The 15,427-nt window shown below is 32.8% G+C and overlaps 1 protein-coding gene across 4 annotated transcripts in view; it reads right to left on the reverse strand.

The window, feature by feature from the left end:
* LRP1B (LDL receptor related protein 1B) overlaps window positions 1-15,427 on the reverse strand; it is a 2,479,914-nt gene that overhangs the window by 1,245,499 nt on the left and 1,218,988 nt on the right. For all 4 annotated transcript variants that reach the window (XM_074215080.1, XM_074215079.1, XM_074215078.1 and 1 more), the window contains exon 5: window positions 10,667-10,795. In XM_074215080.1, coding sequence (XP_074071181.1) covers window positions 10,667-10,795 — 129 coding nt within the window. The remainder of the gene's footprint in view (window positions 1-10,666; window positions 10,796-15,427) is intronic.

Genomic DNA, 15,427 nt, shown 5'->3' on the forward strand with positions numbered 1-15,427 from the left:
TGGATAGAGCACTAGAGTCAGGAGGACCTCAGTTCAAATTTGGCCTCAGACACTTAATAATTACCTATTTGTGAGACCTTGGGCAAGTCACTTAACCCCATTGTCTTAAATACAATGTAAAAAAAAATGAAATACAATTCTTGAGAGTGATAAGTATTGTCTTCAGGTGTAGGAATGTATCCAGTTTAATGTCATTGACTAAAGTTTTTTCCCCCTTTCCATTTATCTTTTTACGCATCTTTTGAGTCTTTTATTTGAAGATTTAATGTTCTGTTAATTTCTGGTATTTTGATCAGATAATTTTGAAATTCCTCTATTTTGTTGAAAAATCTATCTTTTCCCCTGAAAGAATATGCTGAATTTTGTAGGGTAGTTGATTCTTGGTTGTAATCCAAAGGCCTTTGCTTTCTTTGATATCATATTCCAGATCCTCAGTTCCTTTAATGTTGAAGTTTGATAAGTTCTACAGAATTCTGACTATTATTTCTTGATATTTAAATTGTTTCTTTTGGGCTCCTTGAAATATTCTCTCCTTTATAGAATTCTGAAATTTGAATACAATATTCCTTGGAGATTTTATTCTGGAATCTCTTTCTGGAGGTAGTCAGTGGATTCTTTCAAGGATTATTGTCTTCTTCTTCTAGGATATTAGGGCAGTTTTTCATGAAAATGTCCTGAAAGATATTTTCCAGGCTCTTTTTTTTCAGTCAAGGCTTTTGAGTATACCAATAATTTATAAATTATCTCTGCTAGATCTATTTTCTAGGTTGCTCATTTTTCCTAAGAGGTACTTTACATTTTTTTCTATTTTTTCAATCTTCTAGATTTTTTGATGGAATCTTGGTATCACGTAGAGTCATTAGCTTCCATTTGTCCAATTCTAATTTTGGGGGGTTTAATTTTCTCCAGTTAGCTTTTTTGTGTGCTTTTCCAGCTGGTTAACTTTACTTTTAAATGAGTTGTATCCTATTCCAGTTGGTTAATTATCCTTTTGGAGGTCAATTTTACTTTTTGATAAGATATATTTTTTTTCTAGTTGACCATTTCTACTTTTAAAGGAGTTGATTTGTTCAGTCAATTTTTAACAATTCTTAATGTTTTTCATTTCTTTTCTCCATTTTTCTTCTTCCTCTCTTCTTGGTTTTTAAAATCCTTTTTGAGTTCTTTCATAGGGTATTTTTGGATTTGAGATCAACACATAAGCATCTTTGAGGTTTCACATGTAGGTATTTTGTGACTACCTTTTTCTGAGATAGTATTTTTATCATTTCTATCTGGATAGTAACTATCTATGGTCAGCTCTTTATTTTTTCAATTCATTTTGTTTTATTTGCTCATTTTGATAGTTGAACATTGCTCCTGAGGAACAGGTCATATAGTTTCAAGATTGTTTTGCTATTGCCAGGATCTGGTCTCTGGTTTATCACTTGCCTATGGTGTTGCTATGTAGTATTTGTTCCTTCCTTTAGGCTAATCCTGACTTACCAGTTTGTTCCCCGCTTTTGGGTAGCCCAATCCAGTCCCAATTATTGTACCAACATATCCAAGACTTAAACTATGTCTTTTGAGCGCGGGTTCACTTCTGGACTTCTGTTCTATTGGTTTGTTGGCCTAGGATCTGAGCTGTACTATGGTTAAGAGCCTATCACTGGTTTCCAGTTCTTCTGCCTATGCTGGGCTATAATCCCCTTTATTTTATTTTATTTTATTTTATTTTTAGGTTTTTGCAAGGCAATGGGGTTAAGTGCCTTGGCCAAGTCCACACAGTTAGGTAATTATTATGTCTGAGGCCGGATTTGAACTCAGGTACTCCTGACTCCAGGGCTGGTGTTCTATCCACTGCACCACCTAGCCACCCCCCCATAACACAGTATAGACAGACTTTTGCTGAAGTTCCTCCATAATATCTTGAGTTGAGAATTTGCTTTACTCTTTACTTCTGAGGGGAATCCATAGATTTAGGGTTTTCATAGAGGCTTTATTTAGAGTTGTTTTAGGAAAAGTTCTGGAAGCTTTCTAGTTTCATGCTCCCATTTTGGCTCCACCCCAGAAAATCTCTTTTGTGCATTCTTGATACCCCTACTTAATTTCTTCTGATTCTGTTAAATCCTTATCATTTGTCTTTTATCATGCCTACTTTTGCATTCTACTGCATCCTTCCATCTCTTTGCTTCCTCTAATAAAATCTTAGCTCTTCACTATTATCTGAAATTCTTTAATGAGAATAGTATATCTTTCCCTTTTTTCCCCTTTCCCTATCCCTTTCCTTCTTTCCTAAAATATTTGTAAATCTTCTTGATCACTTTGCTTTCTTGTTCTTGTGTTTCTTTGGAATGCTTTTGTCTCCTGCATAATAATGAGCACTCTGCATGTGCATAGTTTTTCAGGCATTCTATATACCAGATCTAATGCCTTAAATCTATTGATCAGCTTCATTTCATATTCATAAGGGATATTGTCCTGTCATACCTATTCTTCACTGATCATTTCAATAATTTAAGTGTCAATTTTGCAATAAGAAGCTCATGATTGAATCATAGTCAGCACAGATCCTGTTTTGGTTGACCATACAGGGCTTTCCAAACTTTGGCTAAAAAATAGATAATCTCATTTCCATTTTGAACATTGCGATGTCTAACACAGTGATCCATCAGTTCCCAAGAATTCAACTTTTCTTTTAATATAACGGATATCTGTGTGTGTATATATATATATATATATATATATATATATATATATATATATAAAACCTTCATCTTCTTTCTGAGTTTCTATTCTGTATCTCCAAATACTTACTGTCCATCCCCATTTTGACTTTCTGTATGCATCTCAGTCAGCATATTCAAAATGGGGTCACTGTTTAGTCATTTAGTTGTGTCTATCTTTTTGTGACCTCATGGTACTGTCCATGGAGTTTTCTTGGCAAAGATGCTGAAATAATTTGTCATTTCTTTCTCCAGTGGACTAGAGAAAATAGGGGTTAAATGATTTTCCCAGGATTATACAGCTAGTAAGTTTCTGAAGCTAGATTTGAATTTAATTCTTCTTGACTGATTGAAATATTTGCCTATATCCAAAATGGAATTGTCTACCTCCCATATACATACATACATATATATATGCTACTTTCCTTTTTCTGATAAAACTACCACCATTCTTGAGATCACCCAGGTCTTCAATTTAGAGTTCATCCTACTATATCCTCTCTTTCATCTAATTTTTTTTCTTTTCTCTTCAATCAGTCAAATCTTTGGATTCTACCTCTATAATATCTCTCCCTTTCATTTACACTGCCACTACCCCCACTAAGGCCCAAAATAATTCTTGTTTAGACTGTTGGAACAGCCTTTTAGTCTTCTTGACATCAATCTCACCTCTAATTTATGTTGATCATACTATAGAACAGATTTATTTATATTATTCACTTGCTCAAAAAGGTTCAGTAGTTCCCTAATAGCAGTTGGTTAAAATAAAAATGTTTCTATTTCATATGCTAATTCCTATACAATCTGGCTCCAATTTACCTTGTAAGGATAAATTGAATATCATATGATAAAGTCCTACTGGTCTACTTATTGTTCTTTGTACCCTACTTTCCATTTCCTGCCTCTTTTCTCTTGACTAGACTGACCACACAACTGTATTGGTCTCTACTAATGCATATGGTAACCCCTAGCTTTCTGAAAGGTTTAGCTTAAATGCCAACTTCAAACAAGGATCCTTTCTAGAGTATCATAATTGTGGATACCCCTGTTTTCCAATTGAAATTTTTTTTTATTTATTGATGTACATGCTGTCCTTTAGCTCCAGTATAATGTAAGATCTTTAATATCAAAGACTTTCATTTTTCCCCTTTGTATTCAATATTTGACATATGAAAATAGCAATTAAAATAATAATAATAAAAATAACTAAAACTTATTTTTATTATGAGTCAGGAACCATGCAAAAATCTTTAGAAATAATACCTCATTTGTTCCTCACAACAACCCAAGAATATAGATACTATTTTTATCACCATTTTATAGATGAGCAAACTGAGGCAGAGACTAAGTGATTGACCCAGAGTGGCATAAGTAGTAAGCATCTGAGGCTGGATTTGAACTTAGGTTCTCCTTTCCCCAACCTTTGTTCTACCCACCAGCTGCCTATATTCGTAGTGGTTAATAAATGTATAAATATAGAAGATTAATAGTAGTTTTGGTTTATAAATGTTTATTGAGTTTAAGAAAACTGAATAAAGTTTTAATAATACTTTAAATACATTATCCCATTAGATCTAATTTTTGGCAAATGAATGTTGATATTGTTTAAATACAGAATGAAATAAAATTTGAATCAAATGGGGAAATATGAAAATGCATTAAACAACTGCAAGTCAGCAAAATAATTGTGTGTTCCAGAAGGTCATAGAACTAGAAAGTCACCTAGTCCAATTATGTCTATATAAATCATCACCATGTTTATTAACATAATGTTTGAGAGCTGAGTCGTTGATTAGATTGATGAACAGATGATCTAAGCTATTGATTAAGACTAACGGGATGTAGTTTTTTTTATTCTGACACTGTAATAATCTAATAAGCATTTGGAACAGTGAAAGAGGTCAAGGCAATGGAATCACATATACATATTACATTTATACACACATTTAAACACACATACCTACCTGGAAAACATTTAAGCTATTAGAAAAGAAGTGATGCAACCATCTTATGACGTTAAGCAAAATTAAAACAGTTGCCTCAATTTGGAGTGTATTTCTATTGGAATAGATAAAAAACTAAGAAATAAATTAAAATGGTGTCAGTATTACATGGGAAGATATCTCTGCTGATTTAGATAGACACTATTGTTTTTAAGATTTGATTTGTTGGAAGTTATACAAACTGAAGTGGTTCCAACCTAGTTAGCAAAGTGGGAGATCTCTGACAAAAGTAATGACCCTTGCAAAAACATTTTGTTTTTATGTCAGTCATGTCCATATACACTACACATCTATTACCAAATGAACTTTCTTTTGCAACAAAGAAAAACAGAGTCTAAGCCAAATGACTGTGCCTGAAAGTGTGTTTGTGATAAAACCCAGCCCCATAATACTTTCCCTCTTTTTAAAGAAAAGGAAAGTAGAATTTCATTGTTTCCAAAGGATCTTGTTTCCTTGATTTTCTTGTTTCTCCAATTCATAAAGGCAAATATTTTCATTGATAAAATAATTGTTTAGGGGATGTCACTCTATTATAAATTATTCTCAACTTCTAAGTTTTCTTACTGGAGATTTACAATTTATTCATGCTTAAAATATCTGGATTAGGCAAAAGAATGGAAAATTAAGAATAATTTAGCTTTTACTTTGCTGGACTAAATAACATAATCCATCTTTTTCACTGATGATTTCAATGAATTTAATTTTCTTTTTCTCTATCTCTTTTTTTTCCATTAGACTTGTCCAATTTTAAGATAAGGAAAGGAAGTTAATTTCAGAATGTGATAAGACTTATTTCTCCTCCTAAGATGAAGAAATAATTAGGATGACTTGGTGGTTGAATTACAAATAAGAAATATTGTGCCAAAAATTATGTAACCATCACAGCTTTAAAAAAACAAAGATTATTGATCATCTCAACTGTGATAAACTCAGCTCCTCTCAGAAAAACTATAATAAAAAATAATTCTTAAAAACTCTGTAATGAAAAAATGCTACCCACATCCAGAAAAAGTACTATGGAATCTGAATACTATTTTTACTTTTTAAAATTTGCTTTTTGTTTTTTCTTTCTTATAGCTTTTTCTCCCCTCTCCCTTTATTTTGGTTCTTTTTTCACAGCATAACTGATATGAAAATATATGTAACATGATTGTACATATATATATGTATATATATATATATATATATAAAATTTCTATCAAATTACTTATGGTGGCAGGAATTAGAAGAAAGCAAACTTTACCAAAAAAAATGTAAAAAACTATCTTTAAATATAAATGAAATAATAAATTAAAATTGAAAAAAAGGTTTTCTTTAGATTTTAGTTACAATGTAAAGATAAAGAAAATGGATATATATTTTCCCAGCCTAACATTTTTCATTTTTCCTAGTATTTTTAATATATAGATCAATAAAAATTTATCCAAAAATGCAACAAAAATAGAAAGCCTAGATCTTTTTGTTTGCCCCTAATACATATAAATCTATTGCAAAAGAAAAAAAATTACTTTAGAAATGTCAGGAAAGATGTTAACCTAATGTATAGCAGTGTCTACTAATCAAGGAGAAATTAATGATGTGTATGATTAATGGCCTTATATCAGCCTACTGGAATCTTTATTGGGGTTTTCATAGTGGGTAGGATAGGTCAGAGCGAGTCCCCTTGAGTACATAAGGATTCTGAGCAGCAGGCAGAGCAGAAAGGGGAGACACATCATCCTTAACGTGACTACCACATAATAGGAGACAGTGGCATAGCAGCACAATGAGGTTTCTATGAAAGCTCATGTAAAAGGCATATTTTGGAGGTTTCTGGGCTTTCCCCTCTTCCTGTTCTTTTTTCTGATTTCATATTTGCTGAAAGAAGATGTAATTTGAATGAACTCTATGAAGAAAGACTAGGAAAGTTTTGTTAGGGCATGATTATAGAATCATAACGTACAGGTGGGGTCAGTCCTGGATAAAATGAAATGGAAAAAGTTAAAGTACATCTTTTGTCCTCTTCAATATCCCCTTTCAGTGTCTTATATTGTCACTCTTGGTTTTATTCCTGTGTTCCTGGTGCTCTTATGTTCATACTTTCATGGCTGTACAATATACCCCACTGCATGATTTCTGTCAGACTTCCTTGCCTATGTCATTCCTGGAACTAAGATCTTAGTTTCTTTATTATCTCCATTGCCAGTGGTATTTAAAATTATCTATACAATTCATTCATATCAAGATATTAAGAATTGGTGAGGCTTACTATGTTATAGTATTGCAGGGCATTTATATTTTCCAATTCCTTTATACTAAGATATTATTTTTTTCCTGCTTTTCCATCAAATCACACCATATAAGTAACTCTTTTATCTATAGTCCCAGAAGCAAATTGCTCTTTCCTCCTCTTCTTTTCTTATTTTCTCTTTCTCCTTCTCTACTTTCTTCTATCTCTTTAGGAGTTTAAATAATGACAAGAATGAAAATTACCAATAGACCACTAGGGGTAAGAAGAAAAAGAAGGAAGAAGAGGAAGAGGCAGAAGAAGAAGGAAGAAGGAAGAAGGAAAAAGAAGAAGAAGAAGAAGAAGAAGAAGAAGAAGAAGAAGAAGAAGAAAAGAAGAAGAAAAAAGAAGAAAGCAAGAAATAAAAAAAGAAAGAAAGATTATGATGACGACACTGTGACCAGTCTGCTACATACAAAACAAGATCATGGCCTGTTTTTCTTGTTTACCACTTAAGGACGTTCACTAACTAAAATTCAACATAGCCTACATGTGCCCCCAAACCATGACTACTGGTAGCAAATAGCATAACATGAGAAAAAAAGATGAAAAGACCTTAAGAGACTTAAAGGGGTACCATTTTTCCACTACCTATGTCACTCTAGGGAGTGTGGGGGTGGGGCAGGACAGAGGGAAGGAGTCATTCTCTCCTAGTACATTCCATTTCTAGTGATGACTTTGAAATTCATTTAAATTGAAGTATAGAAAATAAACTAGTAATATTTGAGAATGAATATTACTTTACTACCCTACTTTACTCTCAGTGGGTACTCAGCACACTGAAAATTAAAATCTAATTAATCTGTTTTTTTTTTTTGTTGGGCTTGAGTTGCTAGCCCTGTGTAAGGGAAATAGCTAGACTGTGTCATTCCAGTTTCCAGGCTCTCTGTAAACCAACTCTTGGCCTACACAACTTGAAATTCAACTCAGTTGTCTCTATTACAATCTCTATATTTCTAAAAAGAAAATTTTAAAGATCTAATATTTCAGGGTTTAGAAGTAATTAATTAAATCTGTACATAAAAATGCAAGAATATACATGCCCTAGGTACCTATAGCTATTTTGAGAACTACTTTAAAATCCCCCTTTCAAAATGATAAGTCCTAATATTTAATTTAACAATTACTAGCATCTAAATCATGTGTCTCAATTCCAATGTAATGAACAATTTGCTATAGTACTTTGAAAATGGCATTATATGCTGTTGTATTTCTCCTCCTACATAGCACTATTTAAGCATTTATATTTGAAACTAATTTTACTTTTTCATCTATATGACATTATTTATTTAGAAATTATTCATTTACTAATGGACTGAGAACTCATGGATTTCCACATTCATGTCAGGCTTACACTGGGGAACATAACTGGCTTTACTGGCTGATTTGAAGAAGTCCTTCCAACCTAATAATATTTCATTCCCTTCACACTATCCTTTACTTTAACATCTGCTGTACATTTGTAAATTTCAATTATGGTACCTGGAAGGTTGAATTCACGAACTTTCTAGTATTTTGCCAAAGATTAATCAATCTGAGTCTCACTAATTATCATCTCATCAAAAACATTCCTTCTAAAAATCACAGATTATATGGTTGGAATTAGGGGTCATCAAATCCAATTGATATTTGAATATGTAACTCTTTGATATCCCAGACAAGTGGTTATCCAGAGCTTGAGGTTCTTGACTGATTCCCAATACATATCATTCCATTTGTGATCCCAATAAGTATTAGGAAATGTCTTTTTTCAAGTCTATATCCAATTCAATTTGCATTTAGAAAGCAATTCAAATATGCTTCAGTCTCTGTTTCTGGCTTCTGCTTTCAACTTGGGTAAGTATAATTTGTTTTCCACTTGTCAACCCTTTATATTTTTAAAGAAAGCTATCATATACTACCTAAAACTTCAATTCTCTGGGCTAACTATACCCAATGCTTGAATTAACCTTCCTTCATCAATGTCTTCTATTCTCTCATTATGGTGGTTGGTATTTCTTGAAACTCCAGAACTTAACAATAAGATACCTCAAATATGATGTTCAGATTTTAATACAATATTTAAGATATGGTCCAACCAGAGCACAGTATGCAGAATTATTTATTTTATCCAGAAATTAAGGTTCATTTAATGCAGACTTAGATTTCTCTTGAGAGTGGTGCTAGATAGTTGCGTGGTTTAGCCTTATCTCTGTGTCTCTCTCTCTGTCACTCTCTAATTGATGCAATCATTACTGATGTTTAAGCAAATACTTAGACAATAGAGTCTCTAATGTCATAATCTCATGTGCATATCCCCACAAAAAAAATTCTTTAAAAACCTCTTTTGTTAAGACAAAATAGTTTAGCCCATAGAATTATAGAAATAATTGGTTAAACTGTTCACTTTGTTCTTTATATCAGATACTAGTTTCTATATCTTACAGACTTTTGACCAACAAATTATTTCTCAAGCTCTCAACCTCAGCAAACCTTCACATGCTTAATTTTATATTTTATAACTCATAGTCCAATATTATATTCAAGTCAGTGACCTAGAGGTGAAAAGATTTGTATATTCTATTATCAATTCCAAAGTTATCAAATCCCTTGGGTAATCATCTACCATCTACCTCCTTTAACATTCTCTCATTCACAAGTAGCATCTTTGAGTAAAAAGAGAGAAAATGTCTCAGAATGTGGAGTTTATCAGATTATATACTATCCTTGTGTATCCAGAGCAATATTGTATGAATCAATAGAACCCACATAGGACATTCATGTTCTTTCTTTAGTCCATCAATATTTTAAATCTGAAATCTCAATGGAAGGAAAACCAAAACAAATACATAAATATCCTGTAACTTAATTTCTTCTAGGTTTTGCCTAACAAGTAGAACTTTCCTAAGCCACTTCTACAACTCCAAGATGAAAAAGAAAGAAAAAAAAACTCAAAATCTTCCCATATAAGTTCATAGATAATTTTAAAAATTAAATACATTTTATGGAAAAAGAGCTATAGCATCAGAGAGTGAAATACTTAGTTTAGATTCAGAAAAGAAAATCCTATCACATGCTTAATTTACTAATTGATAATGAAAGGGGAAAAGAATCTCATTAATTAACCAATATAAAATATATAAAAATGCATGAAATGAAATCAGAGTGCAGGGATATTAGAAGCCAAATAGAATCTCATATATAATATCCCAAGTAATTACTCCATTAATACATTACCCTTAACTCATAAGCAATAGGCAATTGTTATCAATTGTTAGGATAAATCCAACAATATTCATGGATAGCCCAGTGTTGGAAAGATTCTATATAAAAGGCCATAATATCAAGCTCAATGCCTATGAAAAGGGAAGAAAGAGAAGTGAAGTATGACATGTACAAACTAAATGAAAGTGATCCCCTTCCCCCCACCCTAATAGTTTTACCTGAAATAAATAGCTCACATCAATTAATCTCTTTTGAACTATTTCTTGCTTAATCAGAAACCTTCCTTAACTGAAGGAGCTTTATAATGATCACTAGCAATTGAAAGAGCTGTCCTAGATTTCCAATTATGGATCAGTACATTAAAGTGAAAGAAAATCTATCCCAACTTCGTATATATGGCTCTAAGTCATTTATCAGGGAAAGAAATAGAATGAAAGGAAACAAGAAAAAAAAAAGGTTTGTGAAGGACATGAAAGATTTCAACTTACCATTTTTGGCCTTGCAAGTTTTGTTGTCAAGTTGCATTAGGTACCCTTCCACACAGCTACAAACATATGACCCATATGTATTTATGCAGGTTTGGCTGCAAGTCCCATACACAGCACATTCATCTTGATCTAAAAGAAAAAAATGATGTCAATTCTAAACAGCTATATTCATATAGAATACTTTTCTCCTTATGGTGACTATATTTTCATCAAATTTTGGAATTGTTATTTTCTTGTAAGAGGCAAAATCAACTTCAAAAAGACATACCAAAAACATTTAAAAACAAAAATTCATTTCTGTTTTACATGATCACTTTATAAAGATAATAGAAATGTTAAACATCACTTTGAATGGTTCCTCTATTAAATATTGCTTCTATGATTGGGAAGGAGATCCTGTTGATGGTTTGGTAGTCCTTAGCCATTTTTTGCAAATATATAGAATGAAAGTGCATAGTCAATGCTTCAAGGGTATCAGGTAGTTATTAGAAATAAAATAATGGATCCACATCCAGAAGAATATATGACCCTTTAATGAAGAGCTAGAAAGGACACTTGAAATAATTTCATCCAATAGCTATTACAGATGTGAGGTTTATAGAGGGGAAAGGACATGGTTATTAGGTACTGAAGTTGGAATTCAAATACAAGTATTCTTATACCAAAGCCAGTCTTCCTTCTTTTATACCATCTAATGAAAATGTAAAAGTATTGAGTTCCTTTAAAGTATGGATATTATTTTTTCTTTCTATTTATCATGTTCTACCCTTTCCTCCTCTGATAGTTCAAAGACCATACACTTAATATGATAATACTTTTCATAAACAAACAGAGCATTTGGGTGCTTCATTTACTTTATTTTGCTTGATCATAAAAATTCCTTTTTTACTAAGTAATACTAATAGTAGTTCTTCCATTTTACAGATGAAGAAATTAAAGTTTAGGTGCAATAAATGACTTGCTTAAAGTTACATGACTAATAAGTAACAAAACTAGTATTCAGACCCAGACTTTCTGACTTCATACTCTCTTGGGATCATTGAGCTAAGACTAAAAGACTTAGAGGTTATCAAAACCACTTCATTTTTCAAGTAAGAAAGCAAACTCAATTTTAGATAAATGAAGTGACTTGTTCAAGGTCAAACAGGGTTGATTTGAACTGGGTCCTATAACTTAAAATCCAGTGCTATTTCCAAGTTTTGTTATTGTTGTTGTTCAGTTGTTTCAGTCATGTGCTACTCTTGGTGACCTCATTTGGAGTTTTCTTGGCAGAAATACTGGAGTGGTTTGCCATTTCTTTCTCCAGTTCATTTTTCAAATGAGGAAAGTTAGGCAGAGTCTAATGACTTTGCATTGGGTCACACAGTAAAAGTTTGAAGTTAGATTTGAATTCTAGAAGATGAGTCAGCTGACTCTATAAACCATGCCACTTAACTGCACTACTATGCCAGCTATTAATAACTAACTCTTGACTAACTACATATACAGATAGAACCATCTCTGCTTTTAAAATGTTCCCAGGGCAGCTAGGTGGCACAGTGGATAGAGCACCAGTCCTGGAGTCTGAGTTCAGATCTGGCCTCAGACACTTAATAACTACCTAGCTGTATGACCTTGGGCAAGTCACTTAACCCCATATTGCCTTGAAATAAATAAGTAAAATATGTTCCCAAGTACTTATTTCTTCATAGTCCTATGCTAGGTACTTATATAAAGAGAATAAAATCCTGAGTACATACCCTTTAGGATGAGTGTTCCCAGGTTAGAGTATATGTTTTCCTAGAGGGTAAGAGAAGCTTATCTCAGGGTATGAGGAATATCAGCTAAATAATTATATTAGGGATAAGGATAAGGACTTAAAATACAGTTTAATATCTATATGCAATTTGGGGGTAAAGGGGCTTCTTCCATCAATTCGGGTCAGGACTTAACCTATAATTAGTCTTTGAAATTGGGTAAGCTTACATAGAATGTGTCTGAAGTAGGACTCAAATCCAGATTTTCTTCGCTTCAAAGATGACTCTCTAGCCACTTATTCCACGCTCACTCTCAGACACATTATCCTATTTAATTTAACTTAATTCTTTACTGCATTTCCTAAATGCGAATACATAATAAACATTAAAATTTATTTCTTTTCAGGCTGAGTAGAAGGGAAAAGAAAATTTACTGAAAATCAAGGGGTTCAAGTACAAAAATCAAGAGCATTTGCTCTAGGAACCCATAATTGATAATAGACAATAATGATGAAGCAAAGGACATAAAGGATAAACAACCAAAGAGAATTTGGAAAATAAAATATTTGCTTTGTGCTCAGGTCATAATGCAATATAGTGGTAATGATGATTAGCATATGAGAAAAGGCATCAAATGTATCATCTATGACATAGTAGTTGAAAAGGAGAGATAAAGCAAATTAACAGTCCCAGCATTGTACTGGTATACAGAAAATATCAAAAGCATAAGGAGAAAGCCTCTAGTACCAACACATAGAATAAATCCTCTGGGTCAAGGATTTACAGAAATATACAGAAATTAATTTTAAAGTTTGAGAAGAAATAATTGGACTGCAATTATTAAGACTAGAATTTCACATCAATAGCAAGTATTTGACAAACAACTAAAGATTGGTTGATCATTGCCACTAAGGTTCTGCTGAGATATTTGATGGATCTCAGTCAAAGATGAGCAATGGTTAGGTAATAAAGACAGGATTGTAGGGACTGAGCAGGACACAAAATTGAAAAGAGGAGCTAATCTATCATACTTCCATCTCCCTCCATGGTCGCAAGATTTGCTCTCTCAGATATTCTCCAGTCTGCATGTAATTAGTTCCTTCTTCAGCTCTTTTGAAGTGTTTCTGCCATCTGGTATTACACAGATTTATTATATCGTTTGCTATATCCTCTTAGCCACAACACATTCCTGTCACTTTGATAAGATACCCTTTATTCATCTCCCAAAATGCATGCATCCATTAAAGCACTACTCTTTCTTTTCTGGAACTATAGCAGAGTGAGTGAGTGGGTGTCATGACTCTAGGAACCAAATGATTTTCCAGATTCCTTCTAGGAATAAAGAAATGTGACTTATCTCTATAGAGTTGCCTTCTTGATTTTGCTTTTCCTATTTCTAAAAATTGAGCTAATTCAGTCTAAGTACTCAAAGCATTTGTTCATGCAGATATTGTAAAAATTGCACTATTAATTGATCCAATTATTAAACCCTTATTACATGGGAAAGATGGGTATACAATGACAAAAATAAAATGGTCCCTTTACTCAAGCATATTACAATTAATAGTTGTAATCTTATAAATGACAGCAATTTACCAATGATCTCTTTATTGCTAAATTCTGCCCTTAATAATTTCTTGAAAAAGTCATCAACATTAGATGTCTCCTCTTTCTCTCCTCCCAATCTCTTCATAACTCATTACATATGAACTTCTACCTTTCCTTACTGAAAACTATTCTCACTAAAATTCTAACTCTTAGTGGCCAAATCCAGTGACTTTTTCTCCATCATCTTTCTCCTCATTCTCTCTGCAGTCTTTGACACTCTCAGTCATTCTCTTGATAGTTTCTTCTCTCTAAGTATCCATGACATCTCTCTCCTGATCTCCTTCTCTATTTCTTTCTTCTCTCTAAGTATCCATGATATCTCTCTCCTGATCTCTTTCTCTATTTCTTTTAGTGAATCTTCTTCTAGCTCATATCTACCAAATATGGGTATCCTACAGGACACTATCTTGGACTATCTTCTCTTCTCCCTCTATATCCTTATCAGTCTCATCAACTAAAGCCCATGGATTTAATGATCATCAATGTGAAGATGGGACTTCCAGGGTGGAGCAAAGAAACTAACATGTTCATTAAGCTTTGTCCTACCAAAGATAAATGAAGCCTCTGAAACTGATATTCAAGCTACAGATTCCAACAAGAAAAAGAGAATATCCAAAGAAGTTTTAAATGGTAGAAAACATGGAGAATATTCACATTGAAGTTCTGTCTCTTTAGGGGAAAAGGAGAAGTAAAGTCCTGGAAAGCCAGTGGAAGACTTTTAGCCACAGTGCAGTTCAGGTTCTAACAGCTTGATAACAGCAGATGTCCTGGCAGCTAACTAACAAACAAGCATGGAGGATCCCAACCCCAAAAATGTCTGAACCCTGGGAACAGCAGGGCAAAAGATAGAACTGGGTTGGGAACAAACCACTGCTAAGTCAGAATCTGGACACAAAGAAGGAAATAAACCTCTGCAAAGGCAAGACCTGGACTACATAGGCAACATCTTGATCAATGACAAGGCAGGGATAAGATACCAGTCCCAACAAAAATAAAGCTTGGATTCATATTTCCTATACACCAGAAGCAGAGCTAAAAGAAAAAAGATGAGCAAAAAAAGATAATAAAGTGCTTACTATAGAAAACTACTTTAGAGACAAAGATAATAACAGTGTCATGTGGGAAGAAGAAACCAGTGAAAAATAACACATGGGGAAGTCTCAAAACAGTCTATGAATTGAACTCAAATCCAAAAATGCATCAAAGAGCTTTAAAAAGAATTCAAAACCAAAGAAGAGAGGAAGAAGAAAAATGAAAAAAGAAAAAAGTCATGCAAGAAATAAAAAAGGTAATTGAAGAAAAAAACTCTAAAAATTATAATTGAAGAAATAGAAATCACTGAATCTACTAGATTACAGGATATCATCAAAAAAATAAAAAAGCTGAAAAAGTTGATGAAAATGAAAACTACCTTTTA

The sequence above is a fragment of the Macrotis lagotis genome, chromosome 1, assembly GCF_037893015.1.
Source record: "Macrotis lagotis isolate mMagLag1 chromosome 1, bilby.v1.9.chrom.fasta, whole genome shotgun sequence".
NCBI classification, from domain to species: Eukaryota; Metazoa; Chordata; class Mammalia; order Peramelemorphia; family Peramelidae; genus Macrotis; species Macrotis lagotis.